General features: G+C 46.7%; 1 protein-coding gene across 1 annotated transcript in view; it reads right to left on the bottom strand.

Annotated features, from left to right (window-relative positions):
* The window catches only part of LOC311116262 (catenin alpha-1-like), a 194,991-nt gene that overhangs the window by 4,358 nt on the left and 166,288 nt on the right, over positions 1-24,345 (bottom strand). Inside the window, exon 15 of the mRNA XM_084191370.1 lies at positions 11,050-11,184. Coding sequence (XP_084047496.1) covers positions 11,050-11,184 — 135 coding nt within the window. The remainder of the gene's footprint in view (positions 1-11,049; positions 11,185-24,345) is intronic.

Genomic DNA, 24,345 nt, shown 5'->3' with positions numbered 1-24,345 from the left:
AGATTAACCATGTGGTGTACAGGGTATACTGAATAACATCCAGCAGATTAACCATGTGGTGTACAGGGTATACTGAATAACATCCAGCAGATTAACCATGTGGTGTACAGGGTATACTGAATAACATCCTGCAGATTAACCATGTGGTGTACAGGGTATACTGAATAACATCCAGCAGATTAACCATGTGGTGTTCAGGGTATACTGAATAACATCCAGCAGATTAACCATGTGGTGTACAGGGTATACTGAATAACATCCAGCAGATTAACCATGTGGTGTACAGGGTATACTGAATAACATCCAGCAGATTAACCATGTGGTGTACAGGGTATACTGAATAACATCCAGCAGATTAACCATGTGGTGTACAGGGTATACTGAATAACATCCAGCAGATTAACCATGTGGTGTACAGGGTATACTGAATAACATCCAGCAGATTAACCATGTGGTGTTCAGGGTATACTGAATAACATCCAGCAGATTAACCATGTGGTGTACAGGGTATACTGAATAACATCCAGCAGATTAACCATGTGGTGTACAGGGTATACTGAATAACATCCAGCAGATTAACCATGTGGTGTACAGGGTATACTGAATAACATCCAGCAGATTAACCATGTGGTGTACAGGGTATACTGAATAACATCCAGCAGATTAACCATGTGGTGTACAGGGTATACTGAATAACATCCAGCAGATTAACCATGTGGTGTACAGGGTATACTGAATAACATCCAGCAGACTAACCATGTGGTGTTCAGGGTATACTGAATAACATCCAGCAGACTAACCATGTGGTGTTCAGGGTATACTGAATAACATCCAGCAGATTAACCATGTGGTGTACAGGGTATACTGAATAACATCCAGCAGATTAACCATGTGGTGTACAGGGTATACTGAATAACATCCAGCAGACTAACCATGTGGTGTACAGGGTATACTGAATAACATCCAGCAGATTAACCATGTGGTGTACAGGGTATACTGAATAACATCCAGCAGATTAACCATGTGGTGTACAGGGTATACTGAATAACATCCCGCAGATTAACCATGTGGTGTACAGGGTATACTGAATAACATCCAGCAGACTAACCATGTGGTGTACAGGGTATACTGAATAACATCCAGCAGATTAACCATGTGGTGTACAGGGTATACTGAATAACATCCAGCAGATTAACCATGTGGTGTACAGGGTCTACTGAATAACATCCAGCAGATTAACCATGTGGTGTACAGGGTATACTGAATAACATCCAGCAGATTAACCATGTGGTGTACAGGGTATGCTGAATAACATCCAGCAGATTAACCATGTGGTGTTCAGGGTATACTGAATAACATCCAGCAGATTAACCATGTGGTGTACAGGGTATGCTGAATAACATCCAGCAGATTAACCATGTGGTGTTCAGGGTATACTGAATAACATCCAGCAGATTAACCATGTGGTGTTCAGGGTATACTGAATAACATCCAGCAGATTAACCATGTGGTGTACAGGGTATACTGAATAACATCCAGCAGATTAACCATGTGGTGTACAGGGTATGCTGAATAACATCCAGCAGATTAACCATGTGGTGTTCAGGGTATACTGAATAACATCCAGCAGATTAACCATGTGGTGTACAGGGTATGCTGAATAACATCCAGCAGATTAACCATGTGGTGTACAGGGTATACTGAATAACATCCTGCAGATTAACCATGTGGTGTACAGGGTATACTGAATAACATCCAGCAGACTAACCATGTGGTGTACAGGGTATACTGAATAACATCCAGCAGATTAACCATGTGGTGTACAGGGTATACTGAATAACATCCAGCAGATTAACCATGTGGTGTACAGGGTATACTGAATAACATCCCGCAGATTAACCATGTGGTGTACAGGGTATACTGAATAACATCCAGCAGACTAACCATGTGGTGTACAGGGTATACTGAATAACATCCAGCAGATTAACCATGTGGTGTACAGGGTATACTGAATAACATCCAGCAGATTAACCATGTGGTGTACAGGGTATACTGAATAACATCCAGCAGATTAACCATGTGGTGTTCAGGGTATACTGAATAACATCCAGCAGATTAACCATGTGGTGTTCAGGGTATACTGAATAACATCCAGCAGATTAACCATGTGGTGTACAGGGTATACTGAATAACATCCAGCAGATTAACCATGTGGTGTACAGGGTATGCTGAATAACATCCAGCAGATTAACCATGTGGTGTTCAGGGTATACTGAATAACATCCAGCAGATTAACCATGTGGTGTACAGGGTATACTGAATAACATCCAGCAGATTAACCATGTGGTGTACAGGGTATACTGAATAACATCCTGCAGATTAACCATGTGGTGTACAGGGTATGCTGAATAACATCCAGCAGATTAACCATGTGGTGTACAGGGTATGCTGAATAACATCCAGCAGATTAACCATGTGGTGTACAGGGTATGCTGAATAACATCCAGCAGATTAACCATGTGGTGTACAGGGTATGCTGAATAACATCCAGCAGATTAACCATGTGGTGTACAGGGTATACTGAATAACATGTAAAGTAGTGAACAACCTTAGGATGCGTCTCAAATGGCTCCCTATCCCCTGTATACAGTAGTGTCCTATAGACCCTGGTCAAAAGGAGTTGCACTATATGTGACCCGTTTCAAGAAACCAGGCGTATGTTGCACGTCACAGGAGAGGCATTAGAATTATTTATTATTATTTTTATTTTTTTATATATAATTTATCAAAATGTGTTTTTTTGGCAAAAAATTACTTCTGCAACATGTGAACTTTAATGTGCCTTAATAACAAATGTGTATTCCATCTGTAAATATGAATACAATTGCTAATTATGAGCCTAGTCGGTTTAGCCACGGAAAAAGACAGGAACCTTCCCGCTAGCCATGATTGGCTGAGATAATGGATGGGCTGGACATGCTGAGAGATGAGTTCGGATTGGTCTGCCAGGTAGCATGCTTCTGTCTATAACATGAGCTGCTCATTATGTGTAGATAATCCTTGCTACCGTGGCTTTTTAAAAAAAGATATAACGTTGGACTGCTCTCAACAAAATGTCTGCTCTGAATTGTGATGGACTACTACTACAGTCAGCGTGATGACTACTACTACTACGGTCAGCGTGATGACTACCACTACAGTCAGCGTGATGACTACCACTACAGTCAGCGTGATGACTACCACTACAGTCAGCGTGATGACTACTACTACAGTCAGCGTGATGACTACTACTACAGTCAGCGTGATGACTACTACTACAGTCAGCGTGATGACTACTACTACGGTCAGCGTGATGACTACTACTACGGTCAGCGTGATGACTACTACTACAGTCAGCGTGATGACTACCACTACAGTCAGTGTGATGACTACTACTACAGTCAGCGTGATGACTACTACTACAGTCAGCGTGATGACTACTACTACAGTCAGCGTGATGACTACTACTACGGTCAACGTGATGACTACTACTACGGTCAGCGTGATGACTACTACTACGGTCAGCGTGATGACTACCACTACAGTCAGCGTGATGACTACTACTACAGTCAGCGTGATGACTACTACTACAGTCAGCGTGATGACTACTACTACAGTCAGCGTGATGACTACTACTACAGTCAGCGTGATGACTACTACTACAGTCAGCGTGGTGACTACTACTACAGTCAGCGTGATGACTACTACTACAGTCAGCGTGGTGAGTACTACTACAGTCAGCATGATGACTACCACTACAGTCAGCGTGATGACTACTACAGTCAGCGTGATGACTACTACTACGGTCAGCGTGATGACTACTACTACAGTCAGCGTGAACCGGAGTGACTTGACACAACGTGGGCCGAAGAAGCTGTAACTACAAACAAAACGGAGTAAAAAGGGTTCCACTCTGCAGTGAAGCGTTCCTCCGTGTATACGGGTAAGAGTCTAGCTACATTTTCCGATATTATACGTTTCTAATTTTGTAAGAAAGTAATTTTCATTGCAAGTTAAAACGTACTGTTAGCTAGCTAGCGAACGTTAGCTTGCTGGCTCGCTAGCTAACGTTATGTGTGTGATATGTGTAGTAATATTATTTGTATATCAGAAAGCCATTTGCATTGCTAGTTATAGCCTAATGTTAGCTAGCTATCTGAACATTGAACCTAGTTGGTTAGCTTTAGCTACCTGCAGATTCATGTATGGTGGCTAGCTATGACAATCCGTTTGTAATGTAGCTATGCGTTGGGATTATGATTAATTGTTTAGCTAGCTAAACAAAAGACTCCACTTCGCCAGATTGTTACATGACCCATCAAGTTAGCCAGGTGTGTCTGGGGGTGATTACGGCCATCTATTGTATTTCATGAACATGTCTAGACAATAGTGACCCATCCACTTAGCTAGATGTGGCTGGGGGGTGGTTATAGCATTTCTTTCACATGACCCATCAATTTAGACAAGTGTGTCTGGGTAAGCATCATCTAATAATTATAAAATATTTATGAAATATTTTTATCTGGACACTTTCTATTTTTGAAAGTGCTGCTATGCAAATATGCAAGTCACCATTTCACTGTACCGTTTACACCTTCTGTATCCTGTGCATGTGACAAATAAACGTTGATTGTATTGTGAAAAACAACATGACCTGCACCAAAGTCAGATTAGGATGTAGGCCAAGGACTAGATAGTGTATTTGTACTACTACTGTTTGCTACTACTTTCACCACTTTTAGTCTTGAAATCTTTGGTTGTTTACTACACTACCTCACTCTGTTTAGCACATGGCCTCACATGTGAATCCTTAAAGAGATGGGTGGGGCTAAGGCTTAAGAGGGTGTGAACGATGCTGATTGGATGTAGACAAATAACAGCTCTCCAGTAGGGTGTATCAAAACATTCAAGGGCCATTTTCTCAAATGTAGGGTTACAAGTTCATCAGCTTTCAAAGCAGAATTACTTTCTCATTGTTCCTCAACGGGAGTGCATGATATACCATTTTCTAGCGCCGAGTCTCTACTTTTATCCAATGTAAAAAAAAAAAAAAAAAACATATAATAAAAACATCACATTTTGCTACATAATATTTAGGGCTGACCCCATTTAGTCGTTTGGTCGACAGATTTCTTTAGTCGAGCAGTCGCAATGATTATACCTTTTTTTTTATGGCGCCTGTCTAATTGGCGCCTGTCTAATTGGCGCCTGTCTCAGTGGACTAGTCAGTCCATCACGTTAAGACAGGTGATACTGAAATTGTATATTTTACATTTTACATTTTAGTCATTTAGCAGACGCTCTTATCCAGAGCGACTTACAGTTAGTATATGGTTATATTATGTAAAAATAAATGGTGCAACACTAATAAATCGAATATTATTTTATAACAAATTAGCTTTCTCCCGCGTTGGATACGGTCGCTGTCCACGGTTCTGGAACAATCTTCAGTGCGCCGTAGAATTGGCGCCTTTCCCTATTTTGCTATGTGCATAATACCAACGTTAATAAGCATATTGGGATTCAGAACAATGTGGCGGAGGCAGCGGCAGCAGAGACGAGGAAACTGCCCTTGCCTTTAGCCTAATTGTCTAAGAAAACTGAGGATAGAGGAAACCAACTTAATTAGGTCTATAATCAATAGCCTAACTCTTAAATGGGCCTGGCTTTATAAATAATCCATATATCTACAGAAATTAAGACAGATCCTGCTTCTGTTGCCTGTTTAAATAGCCTACTGATTCCGTGAGCACCAAGCCTCATGCAACGGCAACATGTCTGATTAAGCAATTTCACAGATTTGTCTGTTTTTAATCTCTGATATGCTGTAATAAAGGATTCACAATTTTTTTTTTCTACTTTAGAACAGACTGGTAATTACTTATCATTTATTTAGTGTTGTTTACACTGTTCCAAACAGGCAGAACAATTATATTGTAATCTAACAGCACCTGTTTGTCATAATACGCACGCAGCTCTCGCTCCTAGACCCTCTTTTTTCAAAATCTCCTATAGTAGCCTTGTATAACACCATCAAGCTGTTGGCCTAACAGCGCGTCCTGTTTAGTCTTAACCCTCGAACTTACTTAGGACTACATTTCAATACTTATATAGGCTACTGCATCAATCAATTACTTATTTGTTCTTGCCATCACACAGCATACGAGACAGTCACGCTTTGAAATGCAATCAATGATTTGTTTTAAAATTAAATAACAAAAACGGAGCTTCGAATAATTAGCCTAAACATATAAATAAACCGCAATTCACGAACGCATGCAACTGTTTTTAATCTGCTGTAATAAAGGCTTTATATCTCTGGTGCACTTATTTTGTGTTGTTTACACTGTTCCAAATGGTCAGAAAAAATAATATTGTAATATCACAGCAACTGTTTGGCACACATAATACTCATGCAACGCTTGCTCCTACAGTAAACCCTCCTGTTTATTAAATGTCCAGTAGTTTCCACAACTAAATCAAAATGTCTTCCACAGATCTGACTTTCCCTCCTGAGCAACCAGTAAACATTCGCCCGTTTTGAGCTTCTTTTCAAGTCCTCCGCATCCATTTTGCTGTCAAGTGTTACTGTGTTCTGAGTTTATTATAACCAGTGTATTGATGTGATTATGATAAGCCAGGACCTATTGGGTCACATGCATGCGATGCTTACATGTTTCACGTAAAGAGAGCAAGGGTCGAGGGAATAGGGAATGTTTTTCCTAAACAAATTAGGGATTTCGGTAACATAACTTTTCTGTCAGAAAACAAGTATGAAACTGTGAGGGCCCCTGTATGAGGTCCCAGGTGTAGCTGTTCCACTGAAGGACAGAGGCGTTGTTCTGGAGCAGGACCAGGACCAGGGCTGCCCTCAGAACAGCCTCAGTTCGTCGGGGAATGGACTCTACAAGGTGTTGAAAGCGTTCCACATGGATGCTGGCCCCATGTTGACGCCAACGCTTCCCACAGTTGTGTCAAGTCGGCTGGATGTCCTTTTGGTGGTGGGCCATTCTTGATACACGCGGGAAAACTGTTGAGCATGAAAAACCCAGCAGCGTTGCAGTTCTTGACACAAACCGGTGCGCCTGGCACCTACTACCATACCCCGTTCAAAAGGCACTTAAATCTTTGGTCTTGCCCATTCACCCACAATAGCACAAATACATATTCCATGGCTCAATGCTTAAAAATCCTTATTTTAACCGGTCTCCTCCCCTTCATCTACACTGATTGAAGTGGATTTAACAAGTGACATCAATAAGGGATCATAGCTTTCACCTGGTCAAAAGTAATGATTATAAAGTTAATAGTACCATTTGAGACACAGCCCTGGGTAGAAACGGCTATTGTTGGAATAAACTGGGAGTGTCTGAAATGGTAGCCTATTCCCTATGTTGTCTCTGGTCAAAAGTAGTGCACTACATAGGGAATAGGGTGCCATTTGGGACTCACACGACCATTGTGTTTCAGGTCTAAAGGACAGGAGGAGGATGAGGAGGGAGGGAGGGAGGGAGGGAGGGAGGGAGAGCAAACTAATTTTCCTCCACTTGAAGGAAGCAGAAAACCACTGAGTTGAAACAAGATGCTGGTATGGCGGATGGAAGAGCAGGTTTAAGGCTCTTCCTAAAAAGTTAATATCTTCTGGCAGGATGTTATTTTACATTTTAGTCATTTAGCAGACGCTCTTATCCAGAGAGACTTCCAGTTAGTGAGTGCATACATTTAAAGGATTTGGCAATGAAGCCCTTTATCTACTTCCCCAGAGTCAGATTAACTCCACTAGCAAACTAGCATTAGCACAATGACTGGAAGTCTATGGTAACTGCTAGCATGCTAGTAGACTTCCAGTCATTGTGTTAATGCTAGTTAGCGTTGGCTCGCAAAACTACCTCTTAACTTCCTTCATACTGGATGCAGATACAAAATGGGCAAGATCCCGAAGTATCCGTTTAAGCCAGTGACTAAGCAACAGAGAGGGGAAGACATTTTGAGACACTAGTCTCTTTAGGAGAGAACATGAAAGGAAGCAGGGAAGGGAAGCCTTTATATAAAGTCGGCGTCCCAAATGGCACCCTGTTCCCTATAGTGCACTACTTTTAACCAGAGACCCTATGCGCCCTGGTCAAACGTAGTGCACTGAATAAGAAATAGGGTGTCATTTGGTATGCAAACAAATACTTTTATAAAGCTGTTATTATTTCTCTCATTTTATTTCTTTATTCATTCTGTTATTATCTGTATCAAACACCGGCTGTAAATTACACAACACAAGGGAATGAATCATTAGCTAATGGGAAGCTATTTCTTGGGTTATTAAGTTTAAATTCAGCTACTCAATGAGGCTGGGAAAGAATAAATTACAGTTTTGCTTTGAAATTGAGAAAAGGAACCGGTGGATGAATTCAATGGAGCAATTTTAAAGTGAAAGGAGGAGAAAGGAGGATGAAACGTTTATTTTATAATATGACTCATTAAGGGTAAATTACCTTTTCAGTCTTGTTTGGATAAAACTTTTCTCATCTCAAGGAAGGAAATCTAGGTGAAAATATTAGCCTAGTTACTATTTATTTATTTTTAGTCATTTAGCAGACGCTCTCATCCAGAGCGACTTACAGGAGCAATTAGGGATAAGTGCCTTGCTCAAGGGCACATCGACAGATTTTTCACCTAGTCGGCTCGGGGATTAGAACCAGCGACCTTTCGGTTACTGGCACAACGCTCTTACCCACTAAGCTACCTGCCGCCCCCATTATTCAAAGTTTAGTTTCAAAAGGTCAGTCTTCCGTCTACTTTAGAGTGCCGACCCAAATGGCACCCTATGCTCTACGTAGTGCACTACTTTTGACCAGGGTAGTATGGGCTCTGGTCAAAAGAAGTGCACTATATACGAAATATGGCGGCATTTGAGACTCCACCCTAGGTTACTTTGAGGTAGCAGAATGTTTTTACTATTGGAGCACATTTACATGGTAGGTCATCTGACATGTTGATAATTATACCACGTTGTTCATGTTTAAACTATTTTTGTAATTACCATATCGATTTACACTTAATTTACAGTTAACAAGGCAGATCAAAGTTTTACCAATTTCCCACCCTAACAAGGCAGATCAATGTGTTAACCATTTCCCAGGCTAACAAGACAGATCAAAGTGTTACCCATTTCCCAAGCTAACAAGGCAGATCAAAGTGTTAACCATTTCCCAGGCTAACAAGACAGATCAAAGTGTTACCCATTTCCCAGGCTAACAAGGCACATCAAAGTGTTACCCATTTCCCAGGCTAACAAGGCAGATCAAAGTGTTACCCATTTCCCAGGCTAACAAGACAGATCAAAGTGTTACCCATTTCCCAGGCTAACAAGGCACATCAAACTGTAAGCTATTTCCCAGGCTAACAAGGCACATCAAAGTTTTACCAATTTCCCACCCTAACAAGGCAGATCAAGTGGTAGCCAGTTCTTACTATTATCATTTAGTGTAATTCTCACACAGTTTTCTACTACAGGTGTGAGTCAGAACAGCCCTGGGTGGGATTTGAACCGACTGATATATGTGTACCGGGGTCAGCGGCTTTAGAAGCAGGCCACAGCATGTACAGTGTTTAGTAACACAGTGTAAAGCTAGGCTACACAGCAGGCCAGGAGTTTTCCCAAATGTGCCGAATTGGTTTTCAAGTACATCACTATAGAGAACATAGAAAAATGCTATGGTAATACAACATTTAAGTTTGCACACTCCCAGGAATGTCATAAATGATGGATCATTAGCTTCCCTACAGAAAAATACACTAATAGTCACACATCTAGATGGCCGAGCGGGGTGGGTGTGGAGGCAGAGGTCAGAGGTCATACTGTACAACCAGGTTCCTACATTTGAATTAAAAAAATATATATTTTTCAAACAAAACTTCACTACATTTTATCTCTGGGACCCTTAGGGTGACAAATCAGAGGAAGATTACTGAATGTAAGTACATTATTTACCTTCAGAGGTGAACGTATCAAACCAGTTTAATTGACTAAAGTTTTTTGTTGTTGTGCACTCTCCTCAAACAATAGCATGGTATTTTTTTCTTGCTGTAATAGCTACTGTAAATTGGACACTGCAGTTAGATTAACAAGAATTTAAGATATCTGCCCATATAAGACACCCAGTCACTACAAAGATAAAGGCGTCCTTCCTAACTCAGTTGCCGGAGAAGAAGGAAACCACTCAGGGATTTCACCATGAGGCCAATGGTGACTTTAAAACAGTTACAGAGTTCAATTGGCTGTGATAGTAGAAAACTGAGGATGGATCAACAACATTGTAGTTACTCCACAATACTAACCTAAATGACAGAGTGAAAAGAAGGAAGCCTGTACAAAATAAAAGTATTCCAAAACATGAATCCTGTTTGCAATAACGCACTAAAGTAAAACTGCAAAAAATGTGGCAAAGAAATTAACTTCATTTTCCTGAATACAAAGTGTTAAGTTTGGGGCAAACAACACATCCCTGAGTACAACTCCTCATATTTTCAAGCATGGAAGTGGATGTATCATGTTATGGGTATGCTTCTCATCAGCAAGGGAGTTTATTTTAGGATTTTAAAAAACGGAATAGAGCTAAGCAGCGGAAAAATCCTAGAGGAAAACCTGGTTCAGTCTGCTTTCCAACAGACACTGGTAGACAAATTCTCCTTTCAGCAGGACAATAACCTAAAACACAAGGCCGAATATACACTGGAGTTGCTTACCAAGAAGACAGTGAATGTTCCTTAGTGGCCTAGTTACAGTTTTGACTTAAATTGGCTTGAAAATCTATGGCAAGACTTGAAAATGGCTGTCAACAATGATCAGCAATGTTCAACAACCAACTTAACAGAGCTTGAAGAATTAAAAAAAATAACTGTGTGCAAATATTGTACAATCCAGAAGTGCAAAGCACTTAGAGACTTACCCCAGCTATAACCACTAGACTACACACAGCATGTACAGTGTTAGTAACAAAGTGCATCAGTTCTTACCCCTGAGACCACGAGCTCTCCTCCCAGGTTCTGGACCTCTGCTTTGACCTTACTACAGATGTTGAGCTGGTGGCAGTACAGGGCTATACGCTGTAGGTAGGCCAACAGGTCCTGCTTACAGGCCGAGTCTGGACACTGGAGAGAGAGACAGAGAGAGATGGGGTTAGACTAGGACATACAGAACGAGTCTGGACACTAGAGGAGAGAGATAGAACAGAAAGAGGAGGACGGGAGAAACAGAGAGACAGAGAGAGAGACAGAGACAGAGACAGAGACAGAGACAGAGAGAGAGAGACAGAGAGCGACAGAGAGAGAGACAGAGAGCGACAGAGAGAGAGACAGAGAGAGAGAGACAGAGACAGAGAGACACAGAGATAGAGAGAGACACACAGAGAGAGAGAGAGACAGAGAGAGAGGGAGACAGAGAGACAGACAGAGAGACAGAGAGAGAGAGAAAGAGAGACAGACAGAGAGAGAGACAGAGAGAGAGACAGAGAGAGCGACAGAGAGAGAGACAGAGAGAGAGAGAGAGACAGAGAGACACACAGACAGAGAGACAGACAGAGAGACAGACAGAGAGACAGACAGAGAGACAGAGATAGAGAGAGAGAGAGACAGAGAGACACACAGACAGAGAGACAGACAGAGAGACAGAGATAGAGAGAGAGAGATGGGGTTAGACTAGGACATAGGCATACAGGCAGTCTGGACACCAGAGGAGAGAGATGTAGCAAGAGATAAAAAAGAGAATAAGAGAAAGAGCATAAAAAGCAGTGGAATGAAAAGGATGGATGGATGGATGATGGATGGATGGATGGATGGATGTATTTCACAGCCTGGCATGTAAAATGTCCCAACGTCTACTAAGGTCTAATAAAGCTGGGCAGGAACGTGTGTGTGTGTGTGTGTGTGTGTGTGAGTGAGAGAGAGAGAGCCCAACCACAGCCAGCCTTCCGTGACCTTTCACGACACACACAGGAAATGCCAATTCCTCCTTATTTAAGTTACTGACACAGCAGAATTTTAATGTGCTGCAGCACGGTGTGTGTGTGAGATACACTGTATTGCGAGCCTGGTGGTGGGTGGACAGGCCTGGTGGGGGTGGACAGGCCTGGGGGGGGGGGTGGTGAGGCCTGGGGGGGGTGGTGAGGCCTGGGGGGGGGGGACTGGGGGGGGGTGGTGAGGACTGGGGCTGTAGTGGAATAGAAAAGGCTATATTTTCCTGTTCTGGTTTGGTGTGTTTCAGCCACTGCCTGTCAACAGAGGAAATGGATGCCCTCCCCATCCTCAGATCTCACAGATAGAGTGCCTGAGTGTGTGAGTATTTCTGTGTGTCTCTCTCTGTGTGCGTCTCTCTCTCTGTGTGCACGTCTCTCTCTCTCTGTGTGCGCGTCTCTCTCTCTCTGTGTGCGCGTCTCTCTCTCTCTGTGTGCGCGTCTCTCTCTCTCTGTGTGCGCGTCTCTCTCTCTCTGTGTGCGCGTCTCTCTCTCTCTGTGTGCGCGTCTCTCTCTCTGTGTGCGCGTCTCTCTCTCTCTGTGTGCGCGTCTCTCTCTCTCTGTGTGCGCGTCTCTCTCTCTCTGTGTGCGCGTCTCTCTCTCTCTGTGTGCGCGTCTCTCTCTCTCTGTGCGCGTCTCTCTCTCTGCGCGCGTCTCTCTCTCTCTGCGCGCGTCTCTCTCTCTGTGCGCCTCTCTCTCTGTGCGCCTCTCTCTCTCTCTGTGCGCCTCTCTCTCTCTCTGTGTGCGTCTCTCTCTCTCTCTGAGTGCGTCTCTCTCTGAGTGCGTCTCTCTCTCTGAGTGCGTCTCTCTCTCTGAGTGCGTCTCTCTCTCTGTGCGTCTCTCTCTCTGTGCGTCTCTCTCTGTGTGCGTCTCTCTGTGTGCGTCTCTCTGTGTGCGTCTCTCTCTCTGTGCGTCTCTCTCTCTGTGCGTCTCTCTCTCTGTGCGTCTCTCTCTCTGTGCGTCTCTCTCTCTGTGCGTCTCTCTCTCTGTGCGTCTCTCTCTCTGTGTGCGTCTCTCTCTCTGTGTGCATCTCTCTCTCTGTGTGCGTCTCTCTGTGTGCGTCTCTCTCTCTGTGCGTCTCTCTCTCTGTGCGTCTCTCTCTGTGCGTCTCTCTCTGTGCGTCTCTCTCTCTGTGCGTCTCTCTCTCTGTGCGTCTCTCTCTCTGTGCGTCTCTCTCTCTGTGCGTCTCTCTCTCTGTGCGTCTCTCTCTCTGTGCGTCTCTCTCTCTGTGCGTCTCTCTCTCTGTGCGTCTCTCTCTGTGCGTCTCTCTCTCAATCAATCAATCAATTTTATTTTATATAGCCCTTCTTACATCAGCTAATATCTCGAAGTGCTGTACAGAAACCCAGCCTAAAACCCCAAACAGCTAGTAATGCAGGTGTAGAAGCACGGTGGCTAGGAAAAACTCCCTAGAAAGGCAAAACCTAGGAAGAAACCTAGAGAGGAACCAGGCTATGAGGGGTGGCCAGTCCTCTTCTGGCTGTGCCGGGTGGAGATTATAACAGAACCATGCCAAGATGTTCAAAAATGTTCATAAGTGACAAGCATGGTCAAATAATAATCAGGAATAAATCTCAGTTGGCTTTTCATAGCCGATCATTAAGAGTTGAAAACAGCAGGTCTGGGACAGGTAGGGGTTCCATAACCGCAGGCAGAACAGTTTAAACTGGAATAGCAGCAAGGCCAGGCGGACTGGGGACAGCAAGGAGTCACCACGGCCGGTAGTCCCGACGTATGGTCCTAGGGCTCAGGTCTCTCAGTTGGCTTTTCATAGTCGATCATTAAGAGTTGAAAACAGCAGGTCTGGGACAGGTAGGGGTTTCGTAGCCGCAGGCAGAACAGTTGAAACTGGAATAGCAGCAAGGCCAGGCGGACTGGGGACAGCAAGGTGTCATCATGCCCGGTAGTCCTGACGTATGGTCCTAGGGCTCAGGTTCTCAGAGAGAAAGAGAGAACGAGAGAATTAGAGAGAGCATACTTAATTTCACACAGGACACTGGATAAGACAGGAGAAGTACTCCAGGTATAACCAACTAACCCCAGCCCCCCGACACATAAACTACTGCAGCATAAATACTGGAGGCTGAGACAGGAGCGGTCCGGAGACACTGTGGCCCCATCCGAAGAAACCCCCGGACAGGGCCAAACAGGAAGGATATAACCCCACCCACTCCGCCAAAGCACAGCCCCCGCACCACTAGAGGGATATCCCCAACCACCAACTTACAATCCTGAGACAAGGCCGAGTATAGCCCACAGAGGTCTCCACCACAGCACAAACCAAGGGGGGGGGGCGCCAACCCAGACAGGAAGATCACGTCAGTAACTCAACCCACTCAAGTGACGCACCCCTCCCAGGGACGGCATGAAAGAGCACCAGCAAGCCAGTGACTCAGCCCCTGCAACAGGGTTAGAGGCAGAGAACCCCAGTGGAGAGGGGAACCGGCCTGGCAGAGACAGCAAGGGCTGTTCGTTGCTCCAGCCTTTCCGTTCACCTTCACACTCCTGGGCCAGACTACACTCAATCATATGACCTACTGAAGAGATAAGTCTTCAGTAAAGACTTAAAGGTTGAGACCGAGTCTGCGTCTCTCACATGGGTAGGCAGACTGTTCCATAAAAATGGAGATCTATAGGAGAAAGCCCTGCCTCCCGCTGTTTGCTTAGAAATTCTAGGGACAATTAGGAGGCCTGCGTCTTGTGACCGTAGCGTACGTATTGGTATGTACGGCAGGACCAACTCGGAAAGATAGGTAGGAGCAAGCCCATGTAACGCTTTATAGGTTAACAGTAAAACCTTGAAATCAGCCCTTGCCTTAACAGGAAGCCAGTGTAGGGAAGCTAGCACTGGAGTAATATGATCAAATTTCTTGGTTCTAGTCAGGATTCTAGCAGCCGTATTTAGCACTAACTGAAGTTTATTTAGTGCTTTATCCGGGTAGCCGGAAAATAGAGCATTGCAGTAGTCTAACCTAGAAGTAACAAATGCATGGATTAATTAATCTCTGTGCGTCTCTCTCTGTGCGTCTCTCTCTCTGTGTGCGTCTCTCTCTCTGTGTGCGTCTCTCTGTGCGTCTCTCTCTGTGCGTCGCTCTCTCTGAGTGCGTCTCTCTCTCTCTGTGCGTCTCTCTCTCTGTGTTCGTCTCTCTCTCTCTGAGTGCGTCTCTCTCTGTGCGCGTCTCTCTCTCTCTCTCTCTGTGCGCGTCTCTCTCTCTCTGTGCGCGTCTCTCTCTCTGTGCGCGTCTCTCTCTCTCTGTGCGCCTCTCTCTCTCTGTGCGCCTCTCTCTCTCTCTGTGCGCCTCTCTCTCTCTCTGTGCGTCTCTCTCTCTCTGAGTGCGTCTCTCTCTGAGTGCGTCTCTCTCTCTGAGTGCGTCTCTCTCTCTGAGTGCGTCTCTCTCTCTCTGTGCGTCTCTCTCTCTCTGTGCGTCTCTCTCTCTCTGTATGTCTCTCTCTCTCTGTGCGTCTCTCTCTCTGTGCGTCTCTCTCTCTGTGCGTCTCTCTCTCTGTGCGTCTCTCTCTCTGTGCGTCTCTCTCTCTGTGCGTCTCTCTCTCTGTGCGTCTCTCTCTCTGTGCGTCTCTCTCTCTCTGTGCGTCTCTCTCTCTCTGTGCGTCTCTCTCTCTGTGCGTCTCTCTCTGTGCGTCTCTCTCTCTGTCGTCTCTCTCTCTGTGCGTCTCTCTCTCTGTGCGTCTCTCTCTCTGTGCGTCTCTCTCTCTGTGCGTCTCTCTCTCTGTGCGTCTCTCTCTCTGTGCGTCTCTCTCTCTGTGCGTCTCTCTCTGTGTGCGTCTCTCTCTCTGTGTGCGTCTCTCTCTCTCTGTGCGTCTCTCTCTCTCTGTGCGTCTCTCTCTCTCTGTGCGTCTCTCTCTCTCTGTGCGTCTCTCTCTCTGTGCGTCTCTCTCTCTGTGCGTCTCTCTCTCTGTGCGTCTCTCTCTCTGTGCGTCTCTCTCTCTCTGTGCGTCTCTCTCTCTGTGCGTCTCTCTCTCTGTGTGTCTCTCTCTGTGTGCGTCTCTCTGTGCGTCGCTCTCTCTGAGTGCGTCTCTCTCTCTCTGTGCGTCTCTCTCTCTGAGTGCGTCTCTCTCTGTGTGCGTCTCTCTCTCTGTGTGCGTCTCTCTCTCTGTGTGCGTCTCTCTCTCTGTGTGCGTCTCTCTCTCTCTGTGTGCGTCTCTCTCTCTGAGTGCGTCTCTCTCTCTGAGTGCGTCTCTCTCTCTGTGCGTCTCTCTCTCTGAGTGTGTCTCTCTCTCTGTGTGTGTCTCTCTCTGTGTGTGTCTCTCTCTGTGCGCGTCTCTCTCTCTGTGCGCGTCTCTCTCTCTGTGCGCGTCTCTCTCTCTCTGCGCGTCTCTCTCTCTGTGCGTCTCTCTCTCTGTGAGTCTCTCTCTCTGTGCGTCTCTCTCTCTGTGCGTCTCTCTCTCTGTGCGTCTCTCTCTCTGTGCGTCTCTCTCTCTCTGTGCGTCTCTCTCTCTCTGTGCGTCTCTCTCTGTGCGTCTCTCTCTGTGTGCGTCTCTCTCTGTGTGCGTCTCTCTGTGCGTCTCTCTCTGTGCATCGCTCTCTCTGAGTGCGTCTCTCTCTCTCTGTGCGTCTCTCTCTCTGTGTTCGTCTCTCTCTCTGAGTGCGTCTCTCTCTCTGAGTGCGTCTCTCTCTCTGAGTGCGTCTCTCTCTCTGTGCGTCTCTCTCTCTGAGTGCGTCTCTCTCTCTGTGCGTCTCTCTCTCTGTGCGTCTCTCTCTCTCTGTGCGCGTCTCTCTCTCTCTGTGCGCGTCTCTCTCTCTCTGTGCGCGTCTCTCTCTCTCTGTGCGCGTCTCTCTCTCTCTGTGCGCGTCTCTCTCTCTCTGTGCGCGTCTCTCTCTCTGAGTGCGTCTCTCTCTCTCTGAGTGCGTCTCTCTCTCTCTGAGTGCGTCTCTCTCTCTCTGAGTGCGTCTCTCTCTCTGAGTGCGTCTCTCTCTCTCTGTGCGTCTCTCTCTCTGAGTGCGTCTCTCTCTCTGTGCGTCTCTCTCTCTCTGTGCGTCTCTCCCTCTCTGTGCGTCTCTCTCTCTCTGTGTGCGTCTCTCTCTCTGAGTGCGTCTCTCTCTCTGAGTGCGTCTCTCTCTCTGTGTGCGTCTCTCTCTCTCTGTGCGTCTCTCTCTCTCTGTGCGTCTCTCTCTCACCAAAGCATATTGCTCTATTACCGACACATAGATATAATACAGTAAATGAGTGTGTGTGTGTGTGTGGTGCATATAATTAAGTTACTCTCCCAGACATCAGTCTATATCGACAGGGATAAAACACACTATGAAGAGTTACTACATTTACATTTAACACTGACCATGGCTACACTATGGGTCCTGGTCAACATGGCTACACTATGGGTCCTGGTCACCATGGCTACACTATGGGTCCTGGTCAACATGGCTACACTATGGGTCCTGGTCAACATGGCTACACTATGGGTCCTGGTCAACATGGCTACACTATGGGTCCTGGTCAACATGGCTACACTATGGGTCCTGGTCAACATGGCTACACTATGGGTCCTGGTCAACATGGCTACACTATGGGTCCTGGTCAACATGGCTACACTATGAGTCCTGGTCAACATGGCTACACTATGGGTCCTGGTCAACATGGCTACACTATGGGTCCTGGTCAACATGGCTACACTATGAGTCCTGGTCAACATGGCTACACTATGGGTCCTGGTCAACATGGCTACACTATGAGTCCTGGTCAACATGGCTACACTATGAGTCCTGGTCAACATGGCTACACTATGGGTCCTGGTCACCATGGCTACACTATGGGTCCTGGTCAACATGGCTACACTATGGGTCCTGGTCAACATGGCTACACTATGGGTCCTGGTCACCATGGCTACACTATGGGTCCTGGTCAACATGGCTACACTATGGGTCCTGGTCACCATGGCTACACTATGAGTCCTGGTCAACATGGCTACACTATGGGTCCTGGTCACCATGGCTACACTATGGGTCCTGGTCAACATGGCTACACTATGGGTCCTGGTCACCATGGCTACACTATGAGTCCTGGTCAACATGGCTACACTATGGGTCCTGGTCACCATGGCTACACTATGAGTCCTGGTCACCATGGCTACACTATGGGTCCTGGTCAACATGGCTACACTATGAGTCCTGGTCAACATGGCTACACTATGGGTCCTGGTCAACATGGCTACACTATGGGTCCTGGTCACCATGGCTACACTATGGGTCCTGGTCAACATGGCTACACTATGGGTCCTGGTCACCATGGCTACACTATGGGTCCTGGTCAACATGGCTACACTATGGGTCCTGGTCAACATGGCTACACTATGGGTCCTGGTCACCATGGCTACACTATGGGTCCTGGTCAACATGGCTACACTATGGGTCCTGGTCACCATGGCTACACTATGGGTCCTGGTCAACATGGCTACACTATGGGTCCTGGTCAACATGGCTACACTATGGGTCCTGGTCAACATGGCTACACTATGGGTCCTGGTCAACATGGCTACACTATGAGTCCTGGTCACCATGGCTACACTATGGGTCCTGGTCAACATGGCTACACTATGGGTCCTGGTCAACATGGCTACACTATGAGTCCTGGTCACCATGGCTACACTATGGGTCCTGGTCAACATGGCTACACTATGGGTCCTGGTCAACATGGCTACACTATGGGTCCTGGTCAACATGGCTACACTATGGGTCCTGGTCAACATGGCTACACTATGGGTCCTGGTCAACAGGGAATAGGGTACGATTTGGGACGCACCCCATGCCCACTCCACCCCCACATCTCACTCCACTCCCTAGACCACCCAACCGTCATTAATGATGCGGTCAGTCCAGTCAACAAATGTAAAACAGAAAAAGCTCGTCTTCTGACTCCAAAGTATAACGGCCGTAAGACACTGGTAGTATATGGCTTGGTCCATATGAATCGTCCCACGTCTTCATTTACTAACAGTCCAGCCTTCCCTCCCTGCATTGTTAAGAAGCCATGCTTGTATAGCAGCATCCAGCATCTTCATTTTGGGTGCTGAAGAGAGGCCAGTTAGACTGGTGTTGAGGAAGAGAGAGGAAATTCATAGAAAAGGAGAAACTCCCTTTAGGAGGAGATGAGCTGGTGTTAGTCAGGACTATTCACACAGAGACTTCAGTACGCAGACAAAAACCAGCAGCTAGGAGAAACAGGTGTGTAGGTGTGTGTGTGTGTGTGTTTGCGTAGTGTTTGTGTAGTGTGTGTGTGTGTGTTTGAGAGATGATCAACTGTGTACGGGCCTGATAAAGACACCCTCCAGGACAGACTGACAGGAAGCTTTCTCTGACATCACACCTCTGAACTGCTGGTGTATGTGTGTATATGTGTGGGTACATGTGTATAGTGTGTGTGTGTGTGTGTGTGTGTGTGTGTGTGTGTGTGTGTGTGTGTGTGTGTGTGAGAGAGAGAGTGTGTGGGCGGGGCTGTAATGTGTTTGGTGCCACCGGCAGGGAGAGCAGTGTGACTTGAGATGCATGGCATAGTTCCAGCAGATATGGATACCAACGTGCTGTGTGACGGGGCTGCCTGGCTGAGAGCGTTAGTATTCTACATCCTGCTGTAAGCCAATCTCTAACCGACTGGAATTTGGATTTGTTTTTGTGTAAAAGAACGCAATATGTAAATCTGAAAAGCTCCACTTCTGTGATAACTGTGAATATACAGGTGTGCCACCAGGCTGTGTATTATCTCTGAACACCAGGGCTACAAGTTACTAAGGGCTGTTCACCGTGAACACCAGGGCTACAAGTTACTAAGGGCTGTTCACCGTGAACACCAGGGCTACAAGTTACTAAGGGCTGTTCACCATGAACACCAGGGCTACAAGTTACTAAGGGCTGTTCACCGTGAACACCAGGGCTACAAGTTACTAAGGGCTGTTCACCATGAACACCAGGGCTACAAGTTACTAAGGGCTGTTCACCATGAACACCAGGGCTACAAGTTACTAAGGGCTGTTCACCATGAACACCAGGGCTACAAGTTACTAAGGGCTGTTCACCATGAACACCAGGGCTACAAGTTACTAAGGGCTGTTCACCGTGAACACCAGGGCTACAAGTTACTAAGGGCTGTTCACCATGAACACCAGGGCTACAAGTTACTAAGGGCTGTTCACCATGAACACCAGGGCTACAAGTTACTAAGGGCTGTTCACCATGAACACCAGGGCTACAAGTTACTAAGGGCTGTTCACCGTGAACACCAGGGCTACAAGTTACTAAGGGCTGTTCACCGTGAACACCAGGGCTACAAGTTACTAAGGGCTGTTCACCATGAACACCAGGGCTACAAGTTACTAAGGGCTGTTCACCGTGAACACCAGGGCTACAAGTTACTAAGGGCTGTTCACCATGAACACCAGGGCTACAAGTTACTAAGGGCTGTTCACCATGAACACCAGGGCTACAAGTTACTAAGGGCTGTTCACCGTGAACACCAGGGCTACAAGTTACTAAGGGCTGTTCACCATGAACACCAGGGCTACAAGTTACTAAGGGCTGTTCACCATGAACACCAGGGCTACAAGTTACTAAGGGCTGTTCACCGTGAACACCAGGGCTACAAGTTACTAAGGGCTGTTCACCGTGAACACCAGGGCTACAAGTTACTAAGGGCTGTTCACCATGAACACCAGGGCTACAAGTTACTAAGGGCTGTTCACCATGAACACCAGGGCTACAAGTTACTAAGGGCTGTTCACCATGAACACCAGGGCTACAACTTACTAAGGGCTGTTCACCATGAACACCAGGGCTACAAGTTACTAAGGGCTGTTCACCATGAACACCAGGGCTACAAGTTACTAAGGGCTGTTCACCGTGAACACCAGGGCTACAAGTTACTAAGGGCTGTTCACCGTGAACACCAGGGCTACAAGTTACTAAGGGCTGTTCACCATGAACACCAGGGCTACAAGTTACTAAGGGCTGTTCACCGTGAACACCAGGGCTACAAGTTACTAAGGGCTGTTCACCGTGAACACCAGGGCTACAAGTTACTAAGGGCTGTTCACCGTGAACACCAGGGCTACAAGTTACTAAGGGCTGTTCACCGTGAACACCAGGGCTACAAGTTACTAAGGGCTGTTCACCGTGAACACCAGGGCTACAAGTTACTAAGGGCTGTTCACCGTGAACACCAGGGCTACAAGTTACTAAGGGCTGTTCACCGTGAACACCAGGGCTACAAGTTACTAAGGGCTGTTCACCATGAACACCAGGGCTACAAGTTACTAAGGGCTGTTCACCGTGAACACCAGGGCTACAAGTTACTAAGGGCTGTTCACCGTGAACACCAGGGCTACAAGTTACTAAGGGCTGTTCACCGTGAACACCAGGGCTACAAGTTACTAAGGGCTGTTCACCGTGAACACCAGGGCTACAAGTTACTAAGGGCTGTTCACCATGAACACCAGGGCTACAAGTTACTAAGGGCTGTTCACCATGAACACCAGGGCTACAAGTTACTAAGGGCTGTTCACCGTGAACACCAGGGCTACAAGTTACTAAGGGCTGTTCACCATGAACACCAGGGCTACAAGTTACTAAGGGCTGTTCACCGTGAACACCAGGGCTACAAGTTACTAAGGGCTGTTCACCATGAACACCAGGGCTACAAGTTACTAAGGGCTGTTCACCGTGAACACCAGGGCTACAAGTTACTAAGGGCTGTTCACCATGAACACCAGGGCTACAAGTTACTAAGGGCTGTTCACCGTGAACACCAGGGCTACAAGTTACTAAGGGCTGTTCACCATGAACACCAGGGCTACAAGTTACTAAGGGCTGTTCACCGTGAACACCAGGGCTACAAGTTACTAAGGGCTGTTCACCATGAACACCAGGGCTACAAGTTACTAAGGGCTGTTCACCATGAACACCAGGGCTACAAGTTACTAAGGGCTGTTCACCGTGAACACCAGGGCTACAAGTTACTAAGAGCTGTTCACCGTGAACACCAGGGCTACAAGTTACTAAGGGCTGTTCACCGTGAACACCAGGGCTACAAGTTACTAAGGGCTGTTCACCGTGAACACCAGGGCTACAAGTTACTAAGGGCTGTTCACCGTGAACACCAGGGCTACAAGTTACTAAGGGCTGTTCACCGTGAACACCAGGGCTACAAGTTACTAAGGGCTGTTCACCGTGAACACCAGGGCTACAAGTTACTAAGGGCTGTTCACCATGAACACCAGGGCTACAAGTTACTAAGGGCTGTTCACCATGAACACCAGGGCTACAAGTTACTAAGGGCTGTTCACCGTGAACACCAGGGCTACAAGTTACTAAGGGCTGTTCACCGTGAACACCAGGGCTACAAGTTACTAAGGGCTGTTCACCGTGAACACCAGGGCTACAAGTTACTAAGGGCTGTTCACCATGAACACCAGGGCTACAAGTTACTAAGGGCTGTTCACCATGAACACCAGGGCTACAAGTTACTAAGGGCTGTTCACCGTGAACACCAGGGCTACAAGTTACTAAGGGCTGTTCACCATGAACACCAGGGCTACAAGTTACTAAGGGCTGTTCACCGTGAACACCAGGGCTACAAGTTACTAAGGGCTGTTCACCATGAACACCAGGGCTACAAGTTACTAAGGGCTGTTCACCGTGAACACCAGGGCTACAAGTTACTAAGGGCTGTTCACCATGAACACAAGGGCTACAAGTTACTAAGGGCTGTTCACCGTGAACACCAGGGCTACAAGTTACTAAGGGCTGTTCACCATGAACACCAGGGCTACAAGTTACTAAGGGCTGTTCACCATGAACACCAGGGCTACAAGTTACTAAGGGCTGTTCACCGTGAACACCAGGGCTACAAGTTACTAAGGGCTGTTCACCATGAACACCAGGGCTACAAGTTACTAAGGGCTGTTCACCATGAACACCAGGGCTACAAGTTACTAAGGGCTGTTCACCGTGAACACCAGGGCTACAAGTTACTAAGGGCTGTTCACCATGAACACCAGGGCTACAAGTTACTAAGGGCTGTTCACCGTGAACACCAGGGCTACAAGTTACTAAGGGCTGTTCACCATGAACACCAGGGCTACAAGTTACTAAGGGCTGTTCACCATGAACACCAGGGCTACAAGTTACTAAGGGCTGTTCACCGTGAACACCAGGGCTACAAGTTACTAAGGGCTGTTCACCATGAACACCAGGGCTACAAGTTACTAAGGGCTGTTCACCATGAACACCAGGGCTACAAGTTACTAAGGGCTGTTCACCATGAACACCAGGGCTACAAGTTACTAAGGGCTGTTCACCATGAACACCAGGGCTACAAGTTACTAAGGGCTGTTCACCATGAACACCAGGGCTACAAGTTACTAAGGGCTGTTCACCATGAACACCAGGGCTACAAGTTACTAAGGGCTGTTCACCATGAACACCAGGGCTACAAGTTACTAAGGGCTGTTCACCGTGAACACCAGGGCTACAAGTTACTAAGGGCTGTTCACCGTGAACACCAGGGCTACAAGTTACTAAGGGCTGTTCACCATGAACACCAGGGCTACAAGTTACTAAGGCCCTCTGTACTGACAGCTTCAAGAGAATACTTAAATGGGGGAACTTCTATTGAACTACAGTGGCTGTTTTTTTTTTTTTTGGGGGGGGGGGGGGCTGGTGGTATTGTGTGTCTGGTTCTCAAGTTAATGTGCTGTCTATTACATTTCATCTGTCTCTCTCAGCTCTCCTCGTGTTTCTGAAGCACAGCTAAATATAAAGTCATCAGCCATGATGATCAATCAAGTCACAATCTGAAACAGACCATCTACTCTCTCCATATCGCTCCCTCTTCTCAGTTTCCCTCTCCTTCGGCCTCTCCCTCCCCATCCATCTCCTCTCTCACCCCTCTCCTCTCTCACCCACACCTCTCCTCTCCCTCCCCATCCATCTACTCTCTCACCCCTCTCCTCTCCCTCCCCATCATCTCCTCTCTCCCCCCTTGCTCTTACCCCTCTCCTCTCTCTCTCACCCCTCTCCTCCTCACCCCTCTCCCCTCTCTCACCCCTCTCCTCCTCACCCCTCTCCCCTCTCTCACCCCTCTCCTCCTCACCCACACCTCTCCTCCTCACCCACACCTCTCCTCTCTTACCCACCCCTCTCCTCCCTCTCTCACACCTCTCCTCCCTCTCTCACACCTCTCCTCTCTCACCCACCCCTCTCCTCTCTCTCACCCCTCTCCTCTCCTTCTCACCCCTCTCTCTCACCCTCTCCTCCTCACCCTTCTGAGATTGATAAAGTGATGCTCCAGATTTG

This window comes from Coregonus lavaretus (genome assembly GCF_964263955.1).
Source record: "Coregonus lavaretus genome assembly, contig: HAP1_SCAFFOLD_606, whole genome shotgun sequence".
Classification (NCBI taxonomy): domain Eukaryota; kingdom Metazoa; phylum Chordata; class Actinopteri; order Salmoniformes; family Salmonidae; genus Coregonus; species Coregonus lavaretus.
This window is presented reverse-complemented; position numbering and strand designations above follow the sequence as displayed.